The following is a 21,757-nucleotide window of genomic DNA, read 5'->3' on the forward strand; positions in this document are numbered from 1 at the left end:
TAATAAATCATGCTTTTCAGTTTAATCTTTACACCTTCTGAAGTTTGCACATCATGCTAATGTAAAGTATCTTAAATATATAAGTGCAGATAAAGGGAGATTATCAAATTTCCTTAATGTCCAGTCCAGGACATAGAATCTTAGCTAGAACACTTGATCTGTTCCTTAAGGCCCATTCTCAACAAGAATGATAACTATAAAGATACCTGTAACAATAATTCTATGTCCATGCTAGAATCCGGGTGAATTCTGATTGACTTAATGCTATTATCCTTCATCAGCTTAAAAAAAAAAAAATCAGAAAGTGTTTCCAATGATCTTGTGTTACCATTATATTTGTGGTGTGAATGGGTGTTTAGGCTGTCACTGAAGCAGACTTGTTTCATCAGCTAATAAAATGTTACAAAACAAATGTTAAATGCAGTGTTTATTGTATTGTTATACACATTGCAAAGGAATAGTTATAATCTGAAACTTTCTAAATTGATCCATAATGCATCCTTGCTATTTGTTCCTTGTTATCATTTTCCATAAAAAGTTGTGTTCTCTTTGCTGTACCCCACAAATTAAATACAAGTTTAGATGTGTAAAAATATTGTTTAGCTGACTGGTTATGAATAAGATTATGACAATATTAGATGGTTTTGACAACAGATGTACTACTTCATACATAGACTATGGTTGGAGTGCCAGCAAAGGCAGCCAGACTGGATGACCAAATAGTGTAACTTCGGTCTGGCCAAGCTGGGAAAATAATTATTGACTTAACAGCTGGATCTGATGAACACCAGATTAAACCAGTGAAATCATTCTAAGGACTGGCTGAACTACTTATGGCTCGCCCAAACTGTATTCTGCTTGTCATGCAATCTGACCTGCATGACAGTCCCAGTAACAGTAAGATAAAACTGCTTTTATTAGGCTGCTTATTGAGCTGTGAACGAGTTCTTCAACTCACGCTAACGTTTATGATTACTGATATTTTACCGTTCAACTTCTTTATTGAAAGTAAAATCACTGCTTGCACCTTTGACATGCATGCTTCTGAAGCACCTTGTTATTTTTATCGCAGTAACCAATCAAATGGAAGCATAAACGTATTCACGCTTTCTATTGGCTGAACGCTTATCCCTCCCGAGTCGAGACGTGACGCAGCGCTTGATAATTGGCTAATGGTTGTTGTGTTCAATACCAGTTTCTCACGTTACAGTCTTACGGTTTACGCCATTAGCTTGTGCATAGTTCTAATATGTACTAAAGCCAATATACGAAATATTTCAGACTACATTTTACTGGAGTTAATTAATTCCTTCACCATTGTTACACATTCCACCGACTGTAAGTATAATATGGGGTTGTTGTTGGTTATGTGGAACTCATATGCTCGTGATTTATTCAGCTAACGTTAGCTGTTAGCTTGTAGCAGGAAGGTGGCGAGACCACGTTTGTCTGTTTTAACGACAGAAAACATAATCTTTAAAGTTTTTAACATGGGGGGATTGCAAATAACGAGCTATTCCTGCAAACTGCTTTGCGCAACGTAAATTGATTGTTTTGTTGATGGTGTAGCTAGCAAGACTGCTAGAGTTATTGTCATTAGCTTGTGTGCAGTGTATTGTTAAAAGTAAGATATTAAATAATTTCAGATCTGTCAATCAGACAAAGCGTTGTGATTGGTACCCCACCAAAACAGTCAATCTAAATATTAACTCCTTAAACTCGTTTCTTAATCTTTACTTCTAACTTGAACCCTGCATCCAGTACACAGTTTTGTCAGTGTCGATGCAAAGGCTTTGTTCCAACTGATGTACAAAAGCTGATTTTTATAAAAGAACGTTATCAGAAGATCTTTAGTTACTATTTAGTTATGACATTGTTTCTGTATTTTGTTAAATGACTAGTGTTTTTGGCTAAGAAAACAAGGGCTTTCACAGGCCTGCTGCTGATATTAATCAACCCACTGTTCCTTTGCGCGATTAAAAAATAATAATACAATAAAAACTTAAATCTAAAAGATCTTTAGCTAGCTTTAGATTTTTTTAAAAAGGGATGATTAACCCAAAATAAAAATAAAAAAAGTACCCACCAAAAGTAGATGTTTGACAGAAAAACAGGGTTATTCTGCCTAAAACTACAGAAGTTAATAAGTCAAACAGAGTAAGTAAATGATGATTGAATTTGTTTAATTACTTAAGCTTGTTAAACTTACATCCTAGATTGTGTTTTTCTACAAACAGCATCAAGGTAAACAATGGTTTTGTGAATATCAGATTCACATCCTTAAAGGCCACCTTTAAAGTTGTGATGAAACGGATGTAGCGACTGGAGGGTGAGATGTGGCCATTACACTCAAAAATGGAGGCAGATGGACTTGAACTCACAGAAACTGTTTAAACAAATGAAATGATTGGAGTTGAAGTTTTGCATACATCATCAGATAGAATTCTGTCAGTACAAGCTGTCTCTAACATGAGATTGCACCAGTAGAAAACTAAGTCTTGCCCTACGTTTTAGTTTTTCTTTTCAAGAAGCCATTTCACTCTGACAAAGACTACAGAAAGGACTATCACACTTCTGTTTCATGGCAACTTTTTTTTTCTTGTCATGTTGACACAAGTCAGTCTTTACAGGTATTTTACAGCCTGTGACTAGCAAGGAAGGTCTGGTCTGTAGTAAAGAACCATATGGTGTACGTATTGGAGGCTAAGTTTTTACTCTAGAATATAAAACTGAGGTGGATTTGTGGTGGATTTTGGACATCATTCAAAAAGTCTTTAATGATGGCAGCACTTGACCTGAATGAACTCCACAAGTTTGTTTAAAACCTGATGATCATGTTCTCCAGCATAGTTTGAGATGAGCCAAAGAGCGTCTAGAGCTTCAGTGAAGATGATCTGAACGTGTGAACAAAGTCACATGGTCAGCCAGGTTTTTTTTTATGAATCCAAAAAATTCTCTGCCCACTTGATTTTCAAAATAAATAGTCCTTGTCCTTTTGTATGTTTACACTGTTCAGAATTTTGGGATCGGTAAGGTCTTTTTAATGTTTTTGAAAGTCTATTAAGCTTACCAACAATGAATTTATTTGATTGACCTTACAGTAAAACCAATTATTAATAAAAAAAAAAAATTACCATTTAACATAACTGTTTTCTCTTTGAATTTATTTTAAAATGTAATATATTCCTGTAGCAAAGCTGCATTTTCAGTAGTCAGAAGTCTTCAGTGTCACAATCTAATATGTTGATTTGCTGCACATTTCTTATTAGTATCAATGTCGAAAACATTTGTTCTGCTTAATATTTTTGCAGATCTGTGAGAAATTCATGATTCTTTGGGTAGAAATTGTAAAAGAACATGATGTCCTTACTGTTACTTTTGATCAATTTGAATGCATCCTTGCTGAGTAAAAGTGTCATTAGCTAAGCATAACTATTGTGTTGTCTCTTCTCTGTCTGCAGAAAACATAAAAAACCCCTACGTCATTGTGAGGAAGCCCATCACCAGACGATCACCCCTCCTGATCTCCAGTAGACTGTTTTACTCTTTTTGAGAAGATGACCCCCCTCCTCCTCCTCAGGCTGCCACACTGATCACCTCCACTGGTCCACAGACACACAATGGAGAGAAAACGCAGAAAGAAATGAAAACTCAAGCCATGTGTTATTCAGGCTTCTCAGCATTCTGGACTTAAATTATTTATAAACTGCAAATATACATTCACATTTGTTACCTTCGAGGACACGTATCTTTAGATGGGCAATGACCAGAAACGGTCGGCTGGGACTATGATCATACGGCTGTGCTTGCTTGTGGCCTTTTTAGGTGGTCAATTGTCTTTTGTGGGCACAGAGGAAGACAGTGGGCCATTCTCAACACCCTTTCCTTCTCCTCTAAATGCTGATGCACTCTTGAACCCAAACTGCTCGCAGCTCACGCTAAAACTGGACTTTTCTACAAAAGTGGTAAAGCATGGTAAGTAATGTCATTTTTGTAAGTTAATAATGTTGTCTTATAATGTTTGTAACAAAAGTAGGATCAGTTTGGCTTATAGTTAGCCAGTTTGTCTAAAGTTTGTTTTAGAGCCTAAACGATGTTTTTTTGGGGGGGGGGGGGCTGATACCGATATTAGGGAGTAAAAAAAGGCAGATACCGGTATAACGGTCAACATTCTTTGTGTATATTATAGCACAATACCAGGCAAAGGTTGGACACTTTCCCATTCGTGTGTCCAAACATTTAACTGGTACTACATATAGAGAATACCGTATATACATAAACAGAATATATATACATAAACACATTTTTTGCAATGATCACTAAAATGTGACCATTTAACTTCCTTTTTTTTGAGGGTAAAAGAAAAATGTATACACTGTAATTATGGAACAAAGTGACCTTTGTACTAGAATTGAACCCTATGCGGATTTACACAAACCGAGAATGTCAAAAAGTGTTACTTTGTGCCCAGCTCTCTCCCCTACCATTGCAAATAAATGAATATAAATTCACGTCTCGTGGACTTTAATGCCATTTGAATGTAACGCGTACATTCCCTTGGAACTGGAATCATTGCAGAATTTCATGTGAAGTCCACTTCGCAGGGCACTTACGGTTGAATAAGACAACGCTTGAATGCTGCCTGAACAAGAAACCTCCTTACTGAAGTGAAAGTGTTGACAGGTGTAACTATCTCATGAACGCCCGGCAGATCTCCACCAATTTCGGGGGATCCCGTCAGCTGGAGGAGCCCTCCCGAATGCCACCCTCAGTGCGTTGGTAGCCCTTTGGGATCATATGAGCTAAAATTCATATCTCAATATTTTACACGGTCCAGGCAATATCGATATTATATTGCGAAATATAAAAAAATATATATAATAATTAAAGGCACATTTTTAAAACCTTTATATAACTGGAAAAAGTGAGGGATTAGACATAGACCTGAAAATTATTTTTTTATTGTGCCATTGTTTTTTTTTTTTTTTTTTTAAGTGCAAACGTGCAACATGAGGTAGGCCTGTATGAATTAAATTAAGTAATGTATATTTGAGTTGGTATGGAAGCATATGGGTAGCAATATTCAATTTGGAATGTAATATGCAAAAGGACAATGCAATATGTAAAATGGCAATGCATTTCTGAATTTACATTTACATTTTCCAATACATTTGTGCAACGTTTGTTGCAAAATGAAAATTAAATTACATAATTTTCATTTGCCATTTCGTATACTAGTTTTAATATGTAAAATGAATACTAATTTTAACGCTTTAAGTTGCAAAATTAAAATGAAAATGTATTACAGAAATCTCTTTTCATTCTTTCAGACAGAATAAGAGTCAGTTCGAGTGAAGCACTGTAATGTCTGAAACCACCGCTCACTGTTAATTAGCATAATATTTGAAACAGATGTAGCTGGGCACATAATTCGTGCTGCTGAGACATGCAAATTATTTCTAGGTTGTAGTATTGTATGAATATTGTCCCATTGATAAATACAGTGCAAATAGTTATGTCTCTTTGGATAAAAGTGAAGTGGAAATAAAAATCAATAATAGACTGAACAGTTCCATGTCTGTAACATTTACCACTCTCATCTTTTAAGTCATAAGGCACTAGGTATGTGTGTGTGACATTAATAAATAATTGTGAAAATTAATATAGTTACATTTCTTAAATAAATTAGTAATATTAGTTTTATTACATACTAAATTGAATGATGTTCCTCTTTTTAGACTTCTTTGTTGGGCTTGAGAAAGACAACATATATTTACCGTATTTTCCGGACTATAAGTCGCAGTTCTTTTCATAGTTTGGCTGGTCCTGCGACTTACAGTAAGGTGCGACTTATTTATCAAAATTAATTTGACATTAACCAAGAGAAATGAACAGAGAAAACATTACCGTCTACAGCCGTGAGAGGGCGCTCTATGCTGCTCAGTGCTCCTTTAGACTACACTGAAAACACAGAGCGCCTTCTTGCGGCTGTAGACAGTAATGTTTTCTCTTGGTTCTGAATAAATGCAACTTAGTCCAGTGCGATTTATATATGCTTTTTTCCTCGTCATGACTAATGCAACTTATACTTAGGTGCGACTTATAGTCCGAAAAATACGGGTAACATTATTATTATTATTTATTATGAGAGTAATTGACACAGACTAGAACTTTAATGTTTCACAAAATTCAGCTCAGATCTTCAGACTCATCTGACTCGTGTTGCTGTATAACTGGCCAGACTTACCTTCCCAAAAAATCCTATTTAATTTTATTTCATAAATTTAACTATATTTATTTCCACTTCACTGTTATCCAAGGAGACATAACTATTTGCACTGTATTTATCAGTGGGACAATATTCATACAATACTACAACCTAGAAATAATTTTCAGGTCTCAGCAGCACGAATTATGTATCTGATTCAAATATTATGCTAATTAACAGTGAGCGGTGGTTTCAGACATTACAGTGCTTCACTCGCACTGACTCTTCTGTCTGAAAGAATAAAAAGACCGAGCTGAAGGTGGAGCGATTCGACCAATCAGATGAAAGCAGAGTTTTAGCTCCGCCCACAAGTGCGAATGAAATATTGAAGCCATAAACCGAAATGATCAAAAAGTACACTGAACAACTATCTTGTCTATGTTCTCTCACTTGTATAGCGCGTCTCATTCAATCGATATGTGTTTGAGGGTTTCTCGAACTGAAGGGATCCCCAAATTTGGTGCAGATTAGCCGCGCCATTACGGAGATATGGGCGTTCAAATTTCAATGGTTTTCCATAGATACTTATTTAAAGTGTTTCATTCAGGTCAACAGTAGCAAATAGTGGAGTGTGCTCTGCTGGACAAACGAAGTAATTACACAAATTCAAAAATTTTATCTCCATTATATGTTTTGTAAAAAAAAAAAAAAAAGTTATTATCGGTGACAGGCTCATAGCGATATATCGGTCGTGCTCTAGTTTGTTTAAGGGTTTTGACTGCAAGAACACCGAATTCCTCGTAGACTTTGACATTTAGTGATGTAATTTACTTTTTAGTGTTATGATAACATTTTATTGCACTGAAAATCAGCTATCAACCCATTTATGGAGTGTGCGGATTTAAAGACGATGTTGCCCTTCCCATTGTAATTTAGGGCAGGATAAAACGTGAGCTCTTCAGGTCAAACAGCACAGCATTGGTGTAATGTATTCTACTGCTGCAGCTCTCTGTTCATTCATTGGTTGGTTTGTGCCCTATCCTCTGTGTTTGCTGGCGGCTGGCCCAGACAGTTGGCAGTACATTCTTAAGACTTCATCTGAGTCTGGCGTTGTTTTCACAGGGCGCACATTTTAGTAGTTTTGGTGTGGTGTGGATGTGAGTATACAAGACCAGAACATAATGCATTATTTATAGTGGCCTGATTGCTGCTCTTTGAATGCCTTTGTGCCGCCATCTTATGTTTAGGCCTAATTAATTTCAACTTCCCTCAGCTATGAATTGCGGGATTGACAAGGAGATTTTATTTGGCAATAGTTTTAATTGTTCAGTATGAAGTTTCTTGTAAATTCAGTTTTGAACAAAGCACATTGTCTGCTAATTTGACTGCATTTATTTAAATCTTCGTTCTGGTTCTCCTTCAGGACATATTTTATGTTGAACATCTGGTTCATCATAGAAAATATATAATTTTTTATAGTTTTGTTCTCTCTATAGCCATAAATGTACTACACAAAACACTTTATTGTTGCAAGAGAACCAGTTCAGTTGTCTGGGTTTTTTTCTTTCTTTTGTTCATGGTTTGAGGATGATTGCATGCATCCTATTCATGTTGACATCTTCCTACTTGAATTAGGTCCTACCAAATGATAGATAAATGTGCTTAAAAGATTAACATGCAACTTTAAATGTTAACAACAATAAATCTAGGAAGTGTTTTCGATATGATCTTTTGATTGAGAATTACGGTCATTTAAAAAAAGAAAAGAAATATGCATGGATGAATTTTTCACATGCGTTTTAGAAAATGGGTCTAGATAAATTCTTTTCATGGTGAATTTAATTGTCTTTTTTATTATTTGCATTTGTTTCTCTCTGCTGTCCCCAAAGCCACTAAACTATTAATGCATTCTCCCATGTGCTGTTGGCTTTTTTATAAGTTGTGTTAAGCACTCTGGAGGACGGCCATATTTCAAGGCATTCTCATACTCTCTCTGTTCAGGTTTGTTGAGCAAAGAAAGACTGGGTGTTCCTCTATACCCACCCTGTCCTAAAGTTTCACTCAGCAGACGTTATTTCTGTTAAAGGCTCTGTTGTGGTTGTTAATGCAAGATTAAATACATTTGAATGACGTCTTGACGTCTTGTTTTATCTCTGTTTGGGTCCAATGCCCTAGTGAATGCTAAACCTTGCTGAAGTTGCATTCCTCATTAAATACAAGTGCAGTTATCAGGTGAGATTTAGCAATTTCTTCTTGTCTTACTCTTTGTCTTTTCTAGAGTACATTGTTGCATTTAATGGATACTTCACAGCCAAAGCACGCAGTGATTTCATCAGCAGCGCCCTGCGGGATGTGGATGCAGTGAACTGGCGCATCGCACGACGGGACAATCCTGCCAGCGATTACCCCAGTGACTTTGAGGTGGTGGAGATCCGTCAGGATGCCCACAGCAGCCTGCTCACCCTTCAGGACCACCCCTACATCAAACGAGTGACGCCCCAGCGCATGGTCCTCCGCAGCCTCAAACTGACTGACTGTGAGTAGTACTCCACTGTTATGACACTGACATTGAGATCATGAGCATAATAGTGTTATTCTGTACTATGATTTACTGAAATGTACTAAAACATAGTATTCTTACAGTACATAAATCTCACTGAACCCTGCAGTGCTGTGCACGTGTCACACAGGTTGCGTGTGATTTATTCCTCCACAGCTTTCTTTGAGGTAACTGCAGGGAGGAAGGGGGTGAACTGAATAGGAAGTGTTTATTTACTGCATGGGGTGAAGGAAACGGCTTTCAGAAGTGTTTGAGGTGGAAATGTTCTGTCTGTTATGGTGGGGCTGAGTTCCCCACCATTAGAATAAAAAAAAAATCACACCTCCATGCAAATCTGCTGTCGGTGTTGAGACTCTGGGAGAATGATCAGTGTTTTCTAGCACCGCTCCTGTATAATAATAGAATGACTTCCTCTCTATTTACATCTTCCTTTACCAGAACCCTAAACAATAGGGCGATTATTTAATGCGCATCTTGCATTTCACATTGAGCAGCTTTAACTACACAGAGACCTTGTTCACTGACAAGCTGCGCAAAAATACGATCATATTTTGCGCAGCTTGTCTGTGATCAACGGCTCCGTGTAGTAAATGCTGCTCAATGTGAAGCGCGCTGGTGATGGGAGATTTACCGCTGATTACAGAACCGGCTTTACTGAAAAGATGCGCATTAAACATCGCATGTGATTTTATCGTGTAGCCCTACTAAACAAGCAACACAGCTTTTGTATAATGCTTATCTGATGTTTACTGCTGTACTATTCATTTTGTAGTGTAAACTGCCATTCGAAAGTTTGGGGTCAGATTTATATTATTTCAAAATTGATCAAGTGACCAAAAAGACTTTCATATCAGTTTCAGATATATGCTGTTGTTTTGAACTTTCTATTCATCAAAGAATCCTGAAAATGTGTTGAATAAAAAAAGCAGTTGAATAATATGAAATGTTTGAGCACCAAATCAGTCTATATGAATGATTTCTGAAGGATCATGTTACATGGAAGACTGGTGTAGTGGCTCATAAAAATATATAGTTTAGTCATGAAACTCTAAATCGCGAAGGCTGATGGGTTGTTAACGTAACCGATGATATTTAGCATGTTAAACGACTTCAGCTGATTAGTTCATGCTGCATATGCAGCCAATGAGCTTACTGCCTTGCATTTATATGGCTGGCTAGCATTCATTAGAGATTCCTGCAGCGCACTTTTCAGAGTTTCTCTGAAACCCTCTACCTTCCCCAGCTCCACCTGTATAGATCTGCTACGGGGTTATTTTATATGCTATTTGTGCCGCAGCAGTATGTCTTAAATACTCACGGCACCGTATCACTGTATGCATTGACAGTAGCAAGTTGATCTATGTAGCAATGATCTACAACTACAGCTATAACCAACAGTAGCAGCAATTCAGCAGCAGCGTAGCAGATCTATTCTGCCAAGACCAAATACATTAACATTGTCATATCCATCACCATGCTAAAATCTTCCGAGAGTTGTCATGATTAAAATTCAGTTTTTCCATCAGAAAGTTAAGAAGGTTGTCAGATTGATTGATAATGTGGCTAAAATATATTTTGGAATAATTCCCAGGGAGCTGCTTATGAGTCTGCTTCACCAGTCGTCACCCACACACGCTAGTGTATCTCACTCTTCATCCACGGTCTATACATAGCACAGCCTAAAGAAAGAGAGCAAACTAATAGCAGCTAATGATGTATTTTTGTTCTCGTTACTGAAACCAAAGTGCCTCTAAGAATAACCCCTGGTCATAGTTTGAGAGCATATATGCAAGTAATTATCATTTAAATGATGTTGGGGTCAGCTCTACAAGAGCACGAGTGGGGGCTTGAAATGTAATATAATTACAGTATATGCACTGGTTTCGTCTGTATATCTTTAGGGGGAATTAATGAGCAGTAATGAGCCAGAGAGGAAGACTGACATGTCAGAGCTGGTCAAAGTGGTTTGCTGGCTTGAACACCTACGAATCCTATCCAAGTGTTGCACCTGCACTTTACAAGAGTGTTTTTATTTTTTATAAAAAATGTTTTTTTAATCTTCACTTTTCAGTGCTTTGTAAAGTATACCTGTAAATGTTTGATCACTATTATCACTCTGCTCTGTTTGAAAAAAAATTGTAAATATTCTACACAAACTCTGGTCCCTCCAGACGTTATTCAAAGGGCCAATAAAAATGCAAATGAAGATGTAGACATTGATACTGTGGTTAGGTTGGTGTTAGACGGATGGACAGAATCTGATACGATGCAAGTTTTGTCATTTACTGCTTTTTTGGGGGGGGGAGGATAATTTAATAATTTACATTATTGTTACTTTTGGGCCAGTGTTGTTAATTTCAGTTGATTTAAATATATGTTGCCAAGTTATAGTTATCTAGCTAGTCTTAGAAACTGTTAGAATGGGTCATTCTATGACATCTTTTTCCAGCAAAAGTTTTAAATTTTTATTTTTAGGTTCTGGGGTGATGGTGTCTACAGAGATTGCATAAAAGTGCTTTAGTTATGAGAAATAAATGTGTGGCCTTATAAAGTGAATATAAATGCAGATTAAATGGGGAACAGGGCCTGAAAGATTGATTAAATTACATGATAGTTCAAAAAAATGGAAAGACAGTTGAAGTGAGCATTTTTAATAATCCTCCTCCTCAGGGCCTGGTTACATTACAGCAAATGATATGGGTTGGCAGAAGTGTGTCAGCTAGTAGAGGTTCTTTTTATATGTTTTATAACAAAGTATATCCATGGCACAAATAAAATCAAATGGGATGAAATATAATTGTGAATAATTTCTCAATCCTTTTCTCTTTCAGCGGGCACTGATGGGGCGTCCCCATGCAATGACACACGCTGGATGCAGAAGTGGCAGTCGTGGCAGTCATCAAGGCCGCTCAGGAGAACAAGTCTTTCTCTGAGCTCTGGATTCTGGCATGCTACAGGAAGACACTCCAGTCGCCGTCTCCTACGGGCCATCCCCAGACATGTCGCCCAGATACTGCAAGCAGATGTGCTCTGGCAGATGGGACACACTGGTGTGTGTTAAAGTAAATGCTGTTGTAATTAATGTTCTACTCCTTTTGGAGATCAGGTTTGCGATGAAGCTTGTGTTCCTGTTTGTTCACATGCAGGCTCTGGGGTGAAGGTTGCAGTATTTGACACTGGGCTGAGTGAGAAGCACCCTCACTTTAAGAATGTTAAAGAAAGAACCAACTGGACCAATGAGAAAACACTGGATGATGGTTAGACATAAAACAATGTCATGAGACAAGTTTAAACGCATTCAACAATCATTATTGCGCTCTGAGTGAAGTTGACTGAATCAACCCAGATGAATTGTTCAGATTATGAGCATTAATCATTCTTTTATCTTTGTCTGTCTCGCATTCTTTCGTCAGGGTTGGGTCATGGTACCTTTGTTGCTGGGGTTATTGCCAGCATGAGAGAGTGCCAGGGATTCGCTCCTGATTCTGAGCTTCATATCTTCAGGGTTTTTACCAATAACCAGGTAGCACACAACACTCAAATCCATGATCCTATACAACCACTTTTCAGGATTAAAAATGTCTTTACCGTCACTTTCAATCAGTTTATGCATCCCGGTTGGATAAGCGTGTTAATTAATGTTTTAAAAAATGTAAAAGTTTACAAAAGAAGTATTAAGCAGCGCTACTGTTTTCAACATTGATGATAAGAAATGTTTCTTGAGCACCTATTCAGGATGTTCGATTGAAAGGGATAGTTCACCCAAATGGAAAATTTGTCATTTACTCATTCTCAAGTTGTTCCAAACCTGTATGAATTTCTTTTTTCTGCTGAACTCAAAAGAAGCTCTTTTGAAGAATGTTGTAAGCCAAACAATTTCTAAACATACGCATATGTTGTTCTTCTTAGGTGTCCTACACCTCCTGGTTCTTGGATGCCTTTAACTATGCCATCCTGAAGAAGATAGATGTCTTAAATCTCAGTATAGGGGGACCAGACTTTATGGACCATCCTTTTGTTGATAAGGTATGGACAATGCTTTTGTCTAAAATCATTTTGATAAGAGCCAACCAATTTTAGCAGTGTAATTTTAGGTGCAGTGTAAAAATACACTGTACATCAATGTTTATGCTCTCTGAAATGTAGTGCTCTAATAAAAGATCTGTGTTTAACAAGGTTTGGGAGCTCACAGCCAACAAGGTGATTATGGTATCTGCTATTGGCAATGACGGCCCACTCTATGGGTAAGAAAAGTAGACAAATTATATTAGATTTGGCCAATATTCCCAACATTCCTGTTGATACTGCTATATATATTTATTATCTTTTCTGTCTTCCAGAACTCTGAACAATCCAGCAGATCAGATGGATGTAATTGGTGTTGGAGGGATTGATTTTGAAGACAACATTGCCAGGTTCTCATCCCGGGGCATGACAACATGGGTGCGTTCTGTCTTTTGGTGACATAACAGTACTGCATTTTTCCTGTGTAGCTGCATAAAGAGGCCAGTTAGAACATGTTTGTGCATTTTGATCTGACCTAAAAAGGGCAGACAGACACCTCCTGCTACACAGAGTTGGAGATATCTAGCCTCCCCTGCTTCAGGAAGGAGAATAAATTGAAGAGATGTACTTCAAAAGACTCAGTACATTTATTGCACCTTTGAAGTTGTTCAAAGAATTACAGCTTTGTAGATTTTCAATAAAGTTGCATATAAATGAATGTCCTTGAGATATAAGCTATTGAAAATGGATTTCCCAGTTAAAGAACTGGGTGATATTACAAAAAAATAGAATTACAATTAAATTGTAGTCTAGGTAAAATAATCAAGGCATGTTTTATTTAGATATAATTTAAATAATAAACAACAGTGTTTACCTAAATATATTAAATTGTTTTGGATGTTATTAAAAAAAAAATTGGGCAATGATGCAAATAGAAATTTGAATCTGAGTTGTGAATCAGTTTATTATTGAACTCCCCAACATCCCAGTATCCATTATAAAGAAGTGAACTCTTGCTCGCCATGCTGAATTTAGATTAAATGTCCGCTGATGTAAGTAACATGCTGCTCTCTTTCCCACTCGTCATATTATCTGTCTTGTCGGCTCAGTTTAATCATGGTTTTGCTTTCTGTTGATCAGGAGCTGCCAGGTGGCTATGGCAGGGTGAAGCCTGACATTGTGACGTACGGCTCTGGTGTGCGTGGCTCAGGATTGAAGGAGGGCTGTCGTTCTCTCTCTGGCACCAGTGTTGCATCACCTGTAGTGGCCGGAGCTGTCACACTACTGGCCAGGTGAGATAAATGAACAAAAATAATATGAAACTCACAGATTTCCCAAAGTGCTTTGCATTAACATTCAGAAACTCACTTTCAAATTGTAATTTTGTTTTGTAGGACTTAACAGAACTAAAAAATAAATAAATAATATATACTCCACCTAAATTAGGGCTGTCTGATTTCAGGACTATATACTTAATAAAAGGGAGTGCACTTTAATTATGTCATTTTAAATCCACTTTACTCAGTGATTCAGATCAGGGTTTCGTTATAAGGTCTGTGTTCGCTGCTTTATCAGGGCGCTGATAGTGAGCTCATGTGTACTTGTTATTATTGCTATAAAAACACCACTAACACACAACTGATATGAAGTTGAACTAAATAAATTGGTCCCCTAAACCAATGGTTTCCTGCACAAGTGCCTTATTTTTTTTCCTTTGTCCTTATGAGAGAAAAATAAATTGAAAATTCATCCTGAAAGAAAAGAAAAACAAGAAACGAATGAATTGTCAGAATCAGTCTTATTTTCCACTGGGACTTTAATGGCATAGTTTCTCTTTTACTATCTTAGTTCTTGCTATATATTTGTAGTCTGCCCTCCCAGACTGTGATGGGCTAACCTAATTTGTCTGTGTTTCCACTTTATACAGTTTCATTTCACCTCCTTCAGTTCTCTTTCTTTCTATCTCTTTTATATATATGTCTGTTTTCCGGTCCTCAACCTGCGGTTGCACTGAAATGATATGCCATCAACCCACATCCATTTAAATGAGCCATGTTTGTCTTTTGTTTTTCCAGCACTGTTTTGAACAGAGAGTTGGTGAACCCGGCCAGTATGAAGCAGGCCCTGATCGCCTCAGCACGTAGGCTGCCAGGCGTCAACATGTTTGAGCAGGGCCATGGCAAACTCGATTTACTCAGAGCCTACCAGATCCTTAACAGCTACAAACCACAAGCCAGGCATGTCTCAGGCATATGCACAAATATAGTGTTCTGCTCTGACTACCATTCTGCTTGCATAGCATGCTCACATTATCTTATTCATGTATGCTGAATTAGCCATTTAAAATGTAGCCGGCATCTCTATCGCACGCTCTTCAAGATTTAATTATGTTCCAGCCTGATTATAGAGTAGACTTGACATGGTTCATTATCTTGCACTGGCTCTCAGTGAGGTCATTGTCCTCTAATGAATTTTTAATGGTGTTTTTTTTTTATTCTTTAGCCTGAGTCCGAGCTACGTAGATCTGACAGAGTGCCCATACATGTGGCCCTACTGCTCTCAGCCTATTTACTACGGTGGCATGCCGACAATTGTCAACGTGACCATTCTTAATGGTATGGGTGTGACTGGAAGGATTTTGGACAAGGTAGGAAGTAATAGATAGATTGCAATGTAAACTTTTTACATTAAACTGTAATTTCAAACAGTCATGGTCCATTTGATTCAGCTCAGTTATGTTTTACATCCGCAGCCCATCTGGCAGCCCTACCTTCCTCAGAATGGGGATTATGTGGATGTGGCGGTGTCTTACTCACCTGTACTCTGGCCCTGGGCTGGATACCTGGCTGTTTCCATATCTGTGGCCAAGAAAGCTGCATCGTGGGAAGGCATCGCTCAGGGTCATGTCATGGTTACAGTAGCCTCACCAGCAGAAAATGATGTGAGTAACCGTACTGTGACTGTCCCTGAAATTTCCAATAACGTGATAATTTGCTATTTGTATTTGAAAGTGCTCTTCTCCTTAAATCATAAGTTAATTTTATTGGCTTTTGACCACACTTCTTTCAACCTGTAGTAGTGTAATTTGAGATCATGACCTGTTGTTTTCGTGTGTTTGTATCCAGTCAGCAATAGGTGGCGAGATGACCTCTACTGTTAAGTTACCAGTGAAGGTCAAGATTGTCCCTACTCCACCACGTAGTAAGAGGATTCTGTGGGATCAGTACCACAACCTACGCTACCCTCCTGGCTACTTCCCCCGAGACAACCTGCGTATGAAGAACGATCCACTTGACTGGTGAGCCTCAACTACCAAAAATAATCTACCTTCAATTAGTTTTTAGAAAATGCATTGCATTGTGAAAAAGAATCTCTAGAGGGCAGCATTTCATAGCTTGATTCTAGTAACCAATTTACCCCAGTTTTTCATTTATAAGTGTGTAGATGACATTGGTTTTCTCTTGTTTTGAAGGAATGGTGATCATATTCACACTAACTTTAGAGACATGTATCAGCACCTTCGCAGCATGGGCTACTTTGTCGAGGTCTTGGGTGCACCAATCACATGCTTTGATGCCAGTCAGTATGGTAGGTGTTCATCTAGTGGAGTGTTTTCTGTATAAATGATTCTTTCTTGAAGACGAATTGGTTTTATGGTGCAAGTAGTGATGGAAATCATCTGTCTCTGCGTGCATGATTTTAGGGACCTTGCTGATGGTAGACAGTGAAGAAGAGTATTTTCCAGAGGAAATCACCAAGTTGAGGAGAGACATCGATAACGGCCTGTCTCTCATCATCTTCAGTGACTGGTACAACACATCAGTCATGAGAAAAGTCAAGTTCTATGATGAGAACACCAGGTACTGAGAACATAAAGGCATACCGTAATCTTTTGTGTCATTGTCTCTATCGTTAAAAGATGATTTATCAGTCCACTGTACTGCATGTAATTCTGGGTAAATGTTCAGTGGGGTCCAATAGTCTGAGGTCTGTATGTTTAAAGAAAAAATGTTAGAAAAACATATAACATTTATAATAATAATAATATGTTATGTATTTTTAGTTCATGGGAAATATTTGTCTACTTATTACTTTAATCCTGAATCCATTAACTAAGTCTTTAGGCTTAAAAAAAAAAAATACTTCAGTTGTTTTGGACACCACAGTATATGGCAGAAAACCTAACTAATGCTAGGTTACGGAAAGTTAGCGTTTCAATAGACCTTAATTTGTGTCAAGACTGCCTTGCTTATTACTTGATTTAATTGTGATTTCACCTGACATTTTTATTCACCGATGGGTTTGTCTAATTTTCCAATTATCTTCTGTTTTCCTGCCCTAATTCAAATAAATTACACTTCCCAATAGGGTATTTAAGTGCCCTAATTAAAATCTAATGTTATTTTGGGGGGATTCATTGTGCAGTTTCTATTATTGGATGTGTCAAATGCTTTTAAATGGGCCTCTTAGTAAAGTGTCCAATTCAGGACAATCATATTTTGTTTATCAAATAAAGGCAAATTTTGAAACTGGTGCATTACACATTTGCAGACAATGGTGGATGCCGGACACAGGGGGCGCTAACGTGCCAGCCTTGAATGACCTGATCTCAGTCTGGGGTATGGCCTTCAGTGATGGTCTGTATGAAGGTGACTTCACAATGGCAGATCATGACAGTAAGACTCTATAACTTCTCGCTAAAACATAGCTGTATCATAGATTCTTGTTAAATACATGATATTGAGTAAACCGTTTTAATGGCAATAAGTTTGCAAGAAAAAAAAAAATAAAAATATTTCAATATACCATATACCTTTTGCTTCTAGTGTATTATGCCTCGGGGTGCAGCATCGCTCGTTTTCCTGAGGATGGGATTGTCATTGCTCAGACCTTAAAGGATCAAGGTACACGGCACCTGCTGTGATCGTACACCTCACATCACTGCTGTGTCTGTGGAGACCAGCTAAAGGCTGCATCTAATCCTCATGTTATTGTCTCAAAATTTCTAGGTCTGGAGGTCTTGAAACAAGAGACAGCAGTGGTGGAAAATGTGCCTGTGCTTGGACTGTACCAAACACCCTCTGAGGGGGGAGGCCGCATCGCACTCTACGGAGACTCCAACTGTATTGATGACAGTCATAGACAGAAAGGTAATGGGCATTTGTGTATAGAAGCTCACAATTTGGGAAAACAAGTCTGAGATAGAGTTTTAAAAAACTAGCCACACTAAATGTTTGGAAATGTTAATTTAATTAAATGTGTTTGGGTTCTCTTTTCTCCATTAAGATTGTTTTTGGCTTCTGGATGCTCTGCTGCAGTACACTTCCTATAGCATGACTCCACCCAGTCTCACCCACTCTAAAAACAGAGTGGCGTCCCCTATAGGCACAGACAGGCCATTACCACAGAGATTGGAAGGTAAAACTTTTTAAAATATTTTTAAATCTTAAATCATTGTAATGCATTTACATTTGATTTTATTTGTAATTCTTTTTTTTAATGCTAGTGGTGGAAATTATGATTCTTTTTAGAGATTCGTTCATTTTCAGTTCGTTCACCAAAATCATTCGTTCAGAATCGTTCACTGATTCGTTCAGTGATCATTTCTTTGTATTACACAAAATATGCCAGCAGATGGCAAAAAAAAGAGTGTATTATGTGTTATGTCTTAAGTCAACGAACATATTCACTTGTTACAAAAACTGATCTGGCTTTATTAAAATGTGTGTATAATCACATTCAATATATAAAGTCTAATTAAGTTTTTCAGATGAACAAAGCACAAGGTTTTCTTGCCTAATTAGCATTTTAATTGTTTGGTCAGACAGTTTGTATATTATATATTCACATTCATAAATCGGGGATTAAACGTGGAGTTGCTAAATATCAAAACAAGCGTATGTGCACAGTACAGTACTTAACTGCGCTTTGCATTTTTGCGAGATTGACATGCTAAATGGCAGACTAACCCGGTTTACTGCTTATAGCGCCGCGCTGCTGTGAAGGGAGGAACTTCACTGAACGAGAAGTACGAGTCAGTGGATTATGTGAACGAGAACGATTCGTTCACCTAAAAGATTCGTTCAAAAAGAACGATTCGTTCACGAACGACACATCACTATTTAATGCACTTTCAATTCATTCATTATTTTTCATTGTTTTCATTATTAATTCATTATATTTTTATTAATGCATTAAGGGGCGGTCACACTAGACTTTTTTTACTTGTGACATTTTTTCGGACACCGCTGCAAATATGGGCGGGAGCAGGATGTAACAATAGGCACTAGGGGTGCACGATAAATATTTGCCGATAATTAATGCGCATCTTGTCAGTAAAGCCGGTTCTCTAATAAGCAGTAAATTCCCTCAGGTGCGGGATTTCACATAGAGCAGCTGTTACTACACAGAGCCATTGTTAACTGACAAGCTGTGCAAGTCCACACTGATAATGAACGTCAATTTGCCTAGGTTGTCCGTTAACAACGGCTTTGTGTAATAACAGCTGCTCTATGTGAAATCACGCACCTGATGGAACACACCTCTGTTATCACAACATGGATTTCGATGTACTTGTACGGTGTCTTTTGCGATGGTGTCGAAAGCTTCTTATTATATTGTACTCTGTCTTTCTCTCTATATATAAATGTATACACACTAAGCATTGGATTTAATCTGATGATAATGATGATTACATTATTATTATTTCGATAGGTAATCACCTCTACCGTTACTCCAAAGTGCTGGAGGCTCATCTGGGTGACCCTAAGCCTCGTCCTCTACCTGCATGTCCTCATCTGTCTTGGGCTAAACCCCAGCCGCTTAATGAGACTGCTCCCAGGTCAGTACACATGAGACCGCTGCCATTCTCAACTACTGCACTGTCAGTGGAAACAAATCTAAATTTGGATGCATTGTCTTTTAATATCAACATCTGACAAGGTTTGTTGAAATTCATTTGTTCTCAGCAATCTGTGGAAGCACCAGAAGCTACTGTCAGTGGACATGGACAAGGTTGTTTTGCCTAATGTGAGGCCATATCGGCCTCAGGTTCGACCTCTGTCTCCTGGAGAAAGTGGAGCCTGGGACATCCCTGGAGGTGAGGAAGAAACTTTTGCTGCGTGTTTAAGAATTAATCAACACGATGTACCCCACAAAAGGGCCTTTTAGAATTCAGCCAGCACGTTGCAGTAATCCATGTCTGTGTTTTTCTCAGGGATAATGCCCGGCCGCTATAATCAAGAGGTGGGCCAGACCATCCCAATGTTTGCTTTTCTCGGTGCCATGGTTGTTCTTTCCTTCTTTGTGGTGCAACTGACCAAGTCCAAGAGCAAGCCGAAGCGCAGGAAACCTAGAGTGAAACGGCCGCTTTACCTTCAGCAACAGCAACAACAAACCCCTCACTCAGGCAAAACCCCCACCGTATGATCCGCCACAAACCACATCTGGACAAACTAACGGGGAACAGTTTTCCCTGCGGTGTGTGTGATGCCATAACCCCATAATAATAATGAGAGCTGAAGGGCTGTGTCTGTACATTTCTGGAGATGAACCAGCCACCTGCGCCCAGATGAAGGCCTAGTTTGGACATCAGTGTTCCCTCTCGTCTTTATTCAACACTTGCCTTTCAGTTTAGTGACCAAATGGAGGAATGTTTCCTTTTTTTAATTTATTGATTAATAATTGACTATTGACCCTTGCTTTCTATGTCAAATTGGACAACCGAAACCAGCCATTCAGTTTTCTTTGATCAAAATATTGGACTTGTTTCCACATGTTCTCATTTTTGTATTCAGTCAGACTGTGTTTTTATAAAACGGTTGTGTGCTTACGTCTTTTGTAAATAGCATCATGATTTCACTGTGGAATTATCAATGTTTTAAATATATCTTATCCGATATGAAGCAAGAAAACCTGCCTCTGTCTTTGTAATAAATCATATAACATTACATTGGAGGGAAAAAACAAGAACAAGAGATGATTTAGGGAAACAATCAGAAGTATATGTGCCTATGCAACGGTTCTGTTTACTTTAGCTACTTTCGATGATGGATGAACCTATTTGTTCTTAGTTTGTGTAAAATACATGTGCATAAGATGGATGAAGCTGTCGCAGTTTGACCGTTAGGCCCACTTATTTGCCTGAACATTGTTCAGCTCAGCAGTAAAATCTCCCTTCAGGACATTTATTTGGAGGAAAGCCATATTTGACTTGGTCCATTTTTGTGTTCCTGTTCATTACACCACACACAAACAAACAAACAAACAAACAAACAAACAAACGTGTGCTCTCATATATCTTTCTAACAGGTTACAAACCAAACACCTTTAATGAAATTATAATTCAATGCACATTCTTTAATTTAAATATAATGTTTGTTCCTGTGAGGCTTAATTTTCAGCAGCTATTACTCTAGTTTTTAGTGTCACATGATCTTTCAGAAATCACTCTAGTATGCTGCTTTGGTGCTCAGGAAACATTTCTCATTAGTGTTGAAAACAGTTGTTGCAGCTTAATATTTTTGTGGAAACCATGGTACACTATCATTCAAAAGTTTGGGCTAAGTAAGATTTTAAAGAAAAGTGAAAGAAAGACTTATTCAGCAAGTGAGACTGAAGACTGGAGTAATTGCTGTTGAAAATTATGTTTTGTCAGCAGACTCATCGCAGGAAACAATTACATTTTAAATTGTCATTATTTCGTTATATGACTGTTTTCATGGAGTTTTTTGATAAATATATCTTTAAACATTACTCTCTTTTTTTATCCGTGTAAGGAATCGTTGCTGAAAGTGCAGAAAATATAACAAATTGAGTTTCCCGAGGTAAAAAGCATTCTTCACGGTCATAGCCTCCCTGTAACTGAATGCTGGCGTTCTTCAATCTACCGTATTCTCCGCAATATAAGGCGCACCGGATTATAAGGCGCACCTTTAATGAATGGCCTATTTTAGAACAGTTTTCATATATAGGGCGCACCGGAT

At 37.8% G+C, this 21,757-nt stretch overlaps 1 protein-coding gene across 1 annotated transcript; it reads left to right on the forward strand.

Annotated features, from left to right (window-relative positions):
- The first annotated feature begins 1,183 nt into the window (after positions 1–1,183).
- LOC132156119 (membrane-bound transcription factor site-1 protease-like) lies at positions 1,184–20,686 on the forward strand. The gene is made up of 23 exons (XM_059564990.1): positions 1,184–1,338; positions 3,462–3,975; positions 8,487–8,744; positions 11,600–11,818; positions 11,915–12,025; positions 12,182–12,291; positions 12,678–12,794; positions 12,945–13,012; positions 13,109–13,211; positions 13,914–14,065; positions 14,849–15,010; positions 15,276–15,420; positions 15,526–15,714; positions 15,899–16,071; positions 16,246–16,361; positions 16,477–16,633; positions 17,325–17,449; positions 17,600–17,677; positions 17,783–17,923; positions 18,060–18,191; positions 19,488–19,614; positions 19,742–19,872; positions 19,990–20,686. Exons 2-23 carry the CDS (start codon positions 3,756–3,758, stop codon positions 20,199–20,201), a joined length of 3,246 nt encoding a protein of 1,081 aa, XP_059420973.1. The 5' UTR covers positions 1,184–1,338; positions 3,462–3,755; the 3' UTR covers positions 20,202–20,686.
- Positions 20,687–21,757: the final 1,071 nt, after the last annotated feature.

Source organism: Carassius carassius, chromosome 13, assembly GCF_963082965.1.
Source record: "Carassius carassius chromosome 13, fCarCar2.1, whole genome shotgun sequence".
NCBI lineage: Eukaryota > Metazoa > Chordata > Actinopteri > Cypriniformes > Cyprinidae > Carassius > Carassius carassius.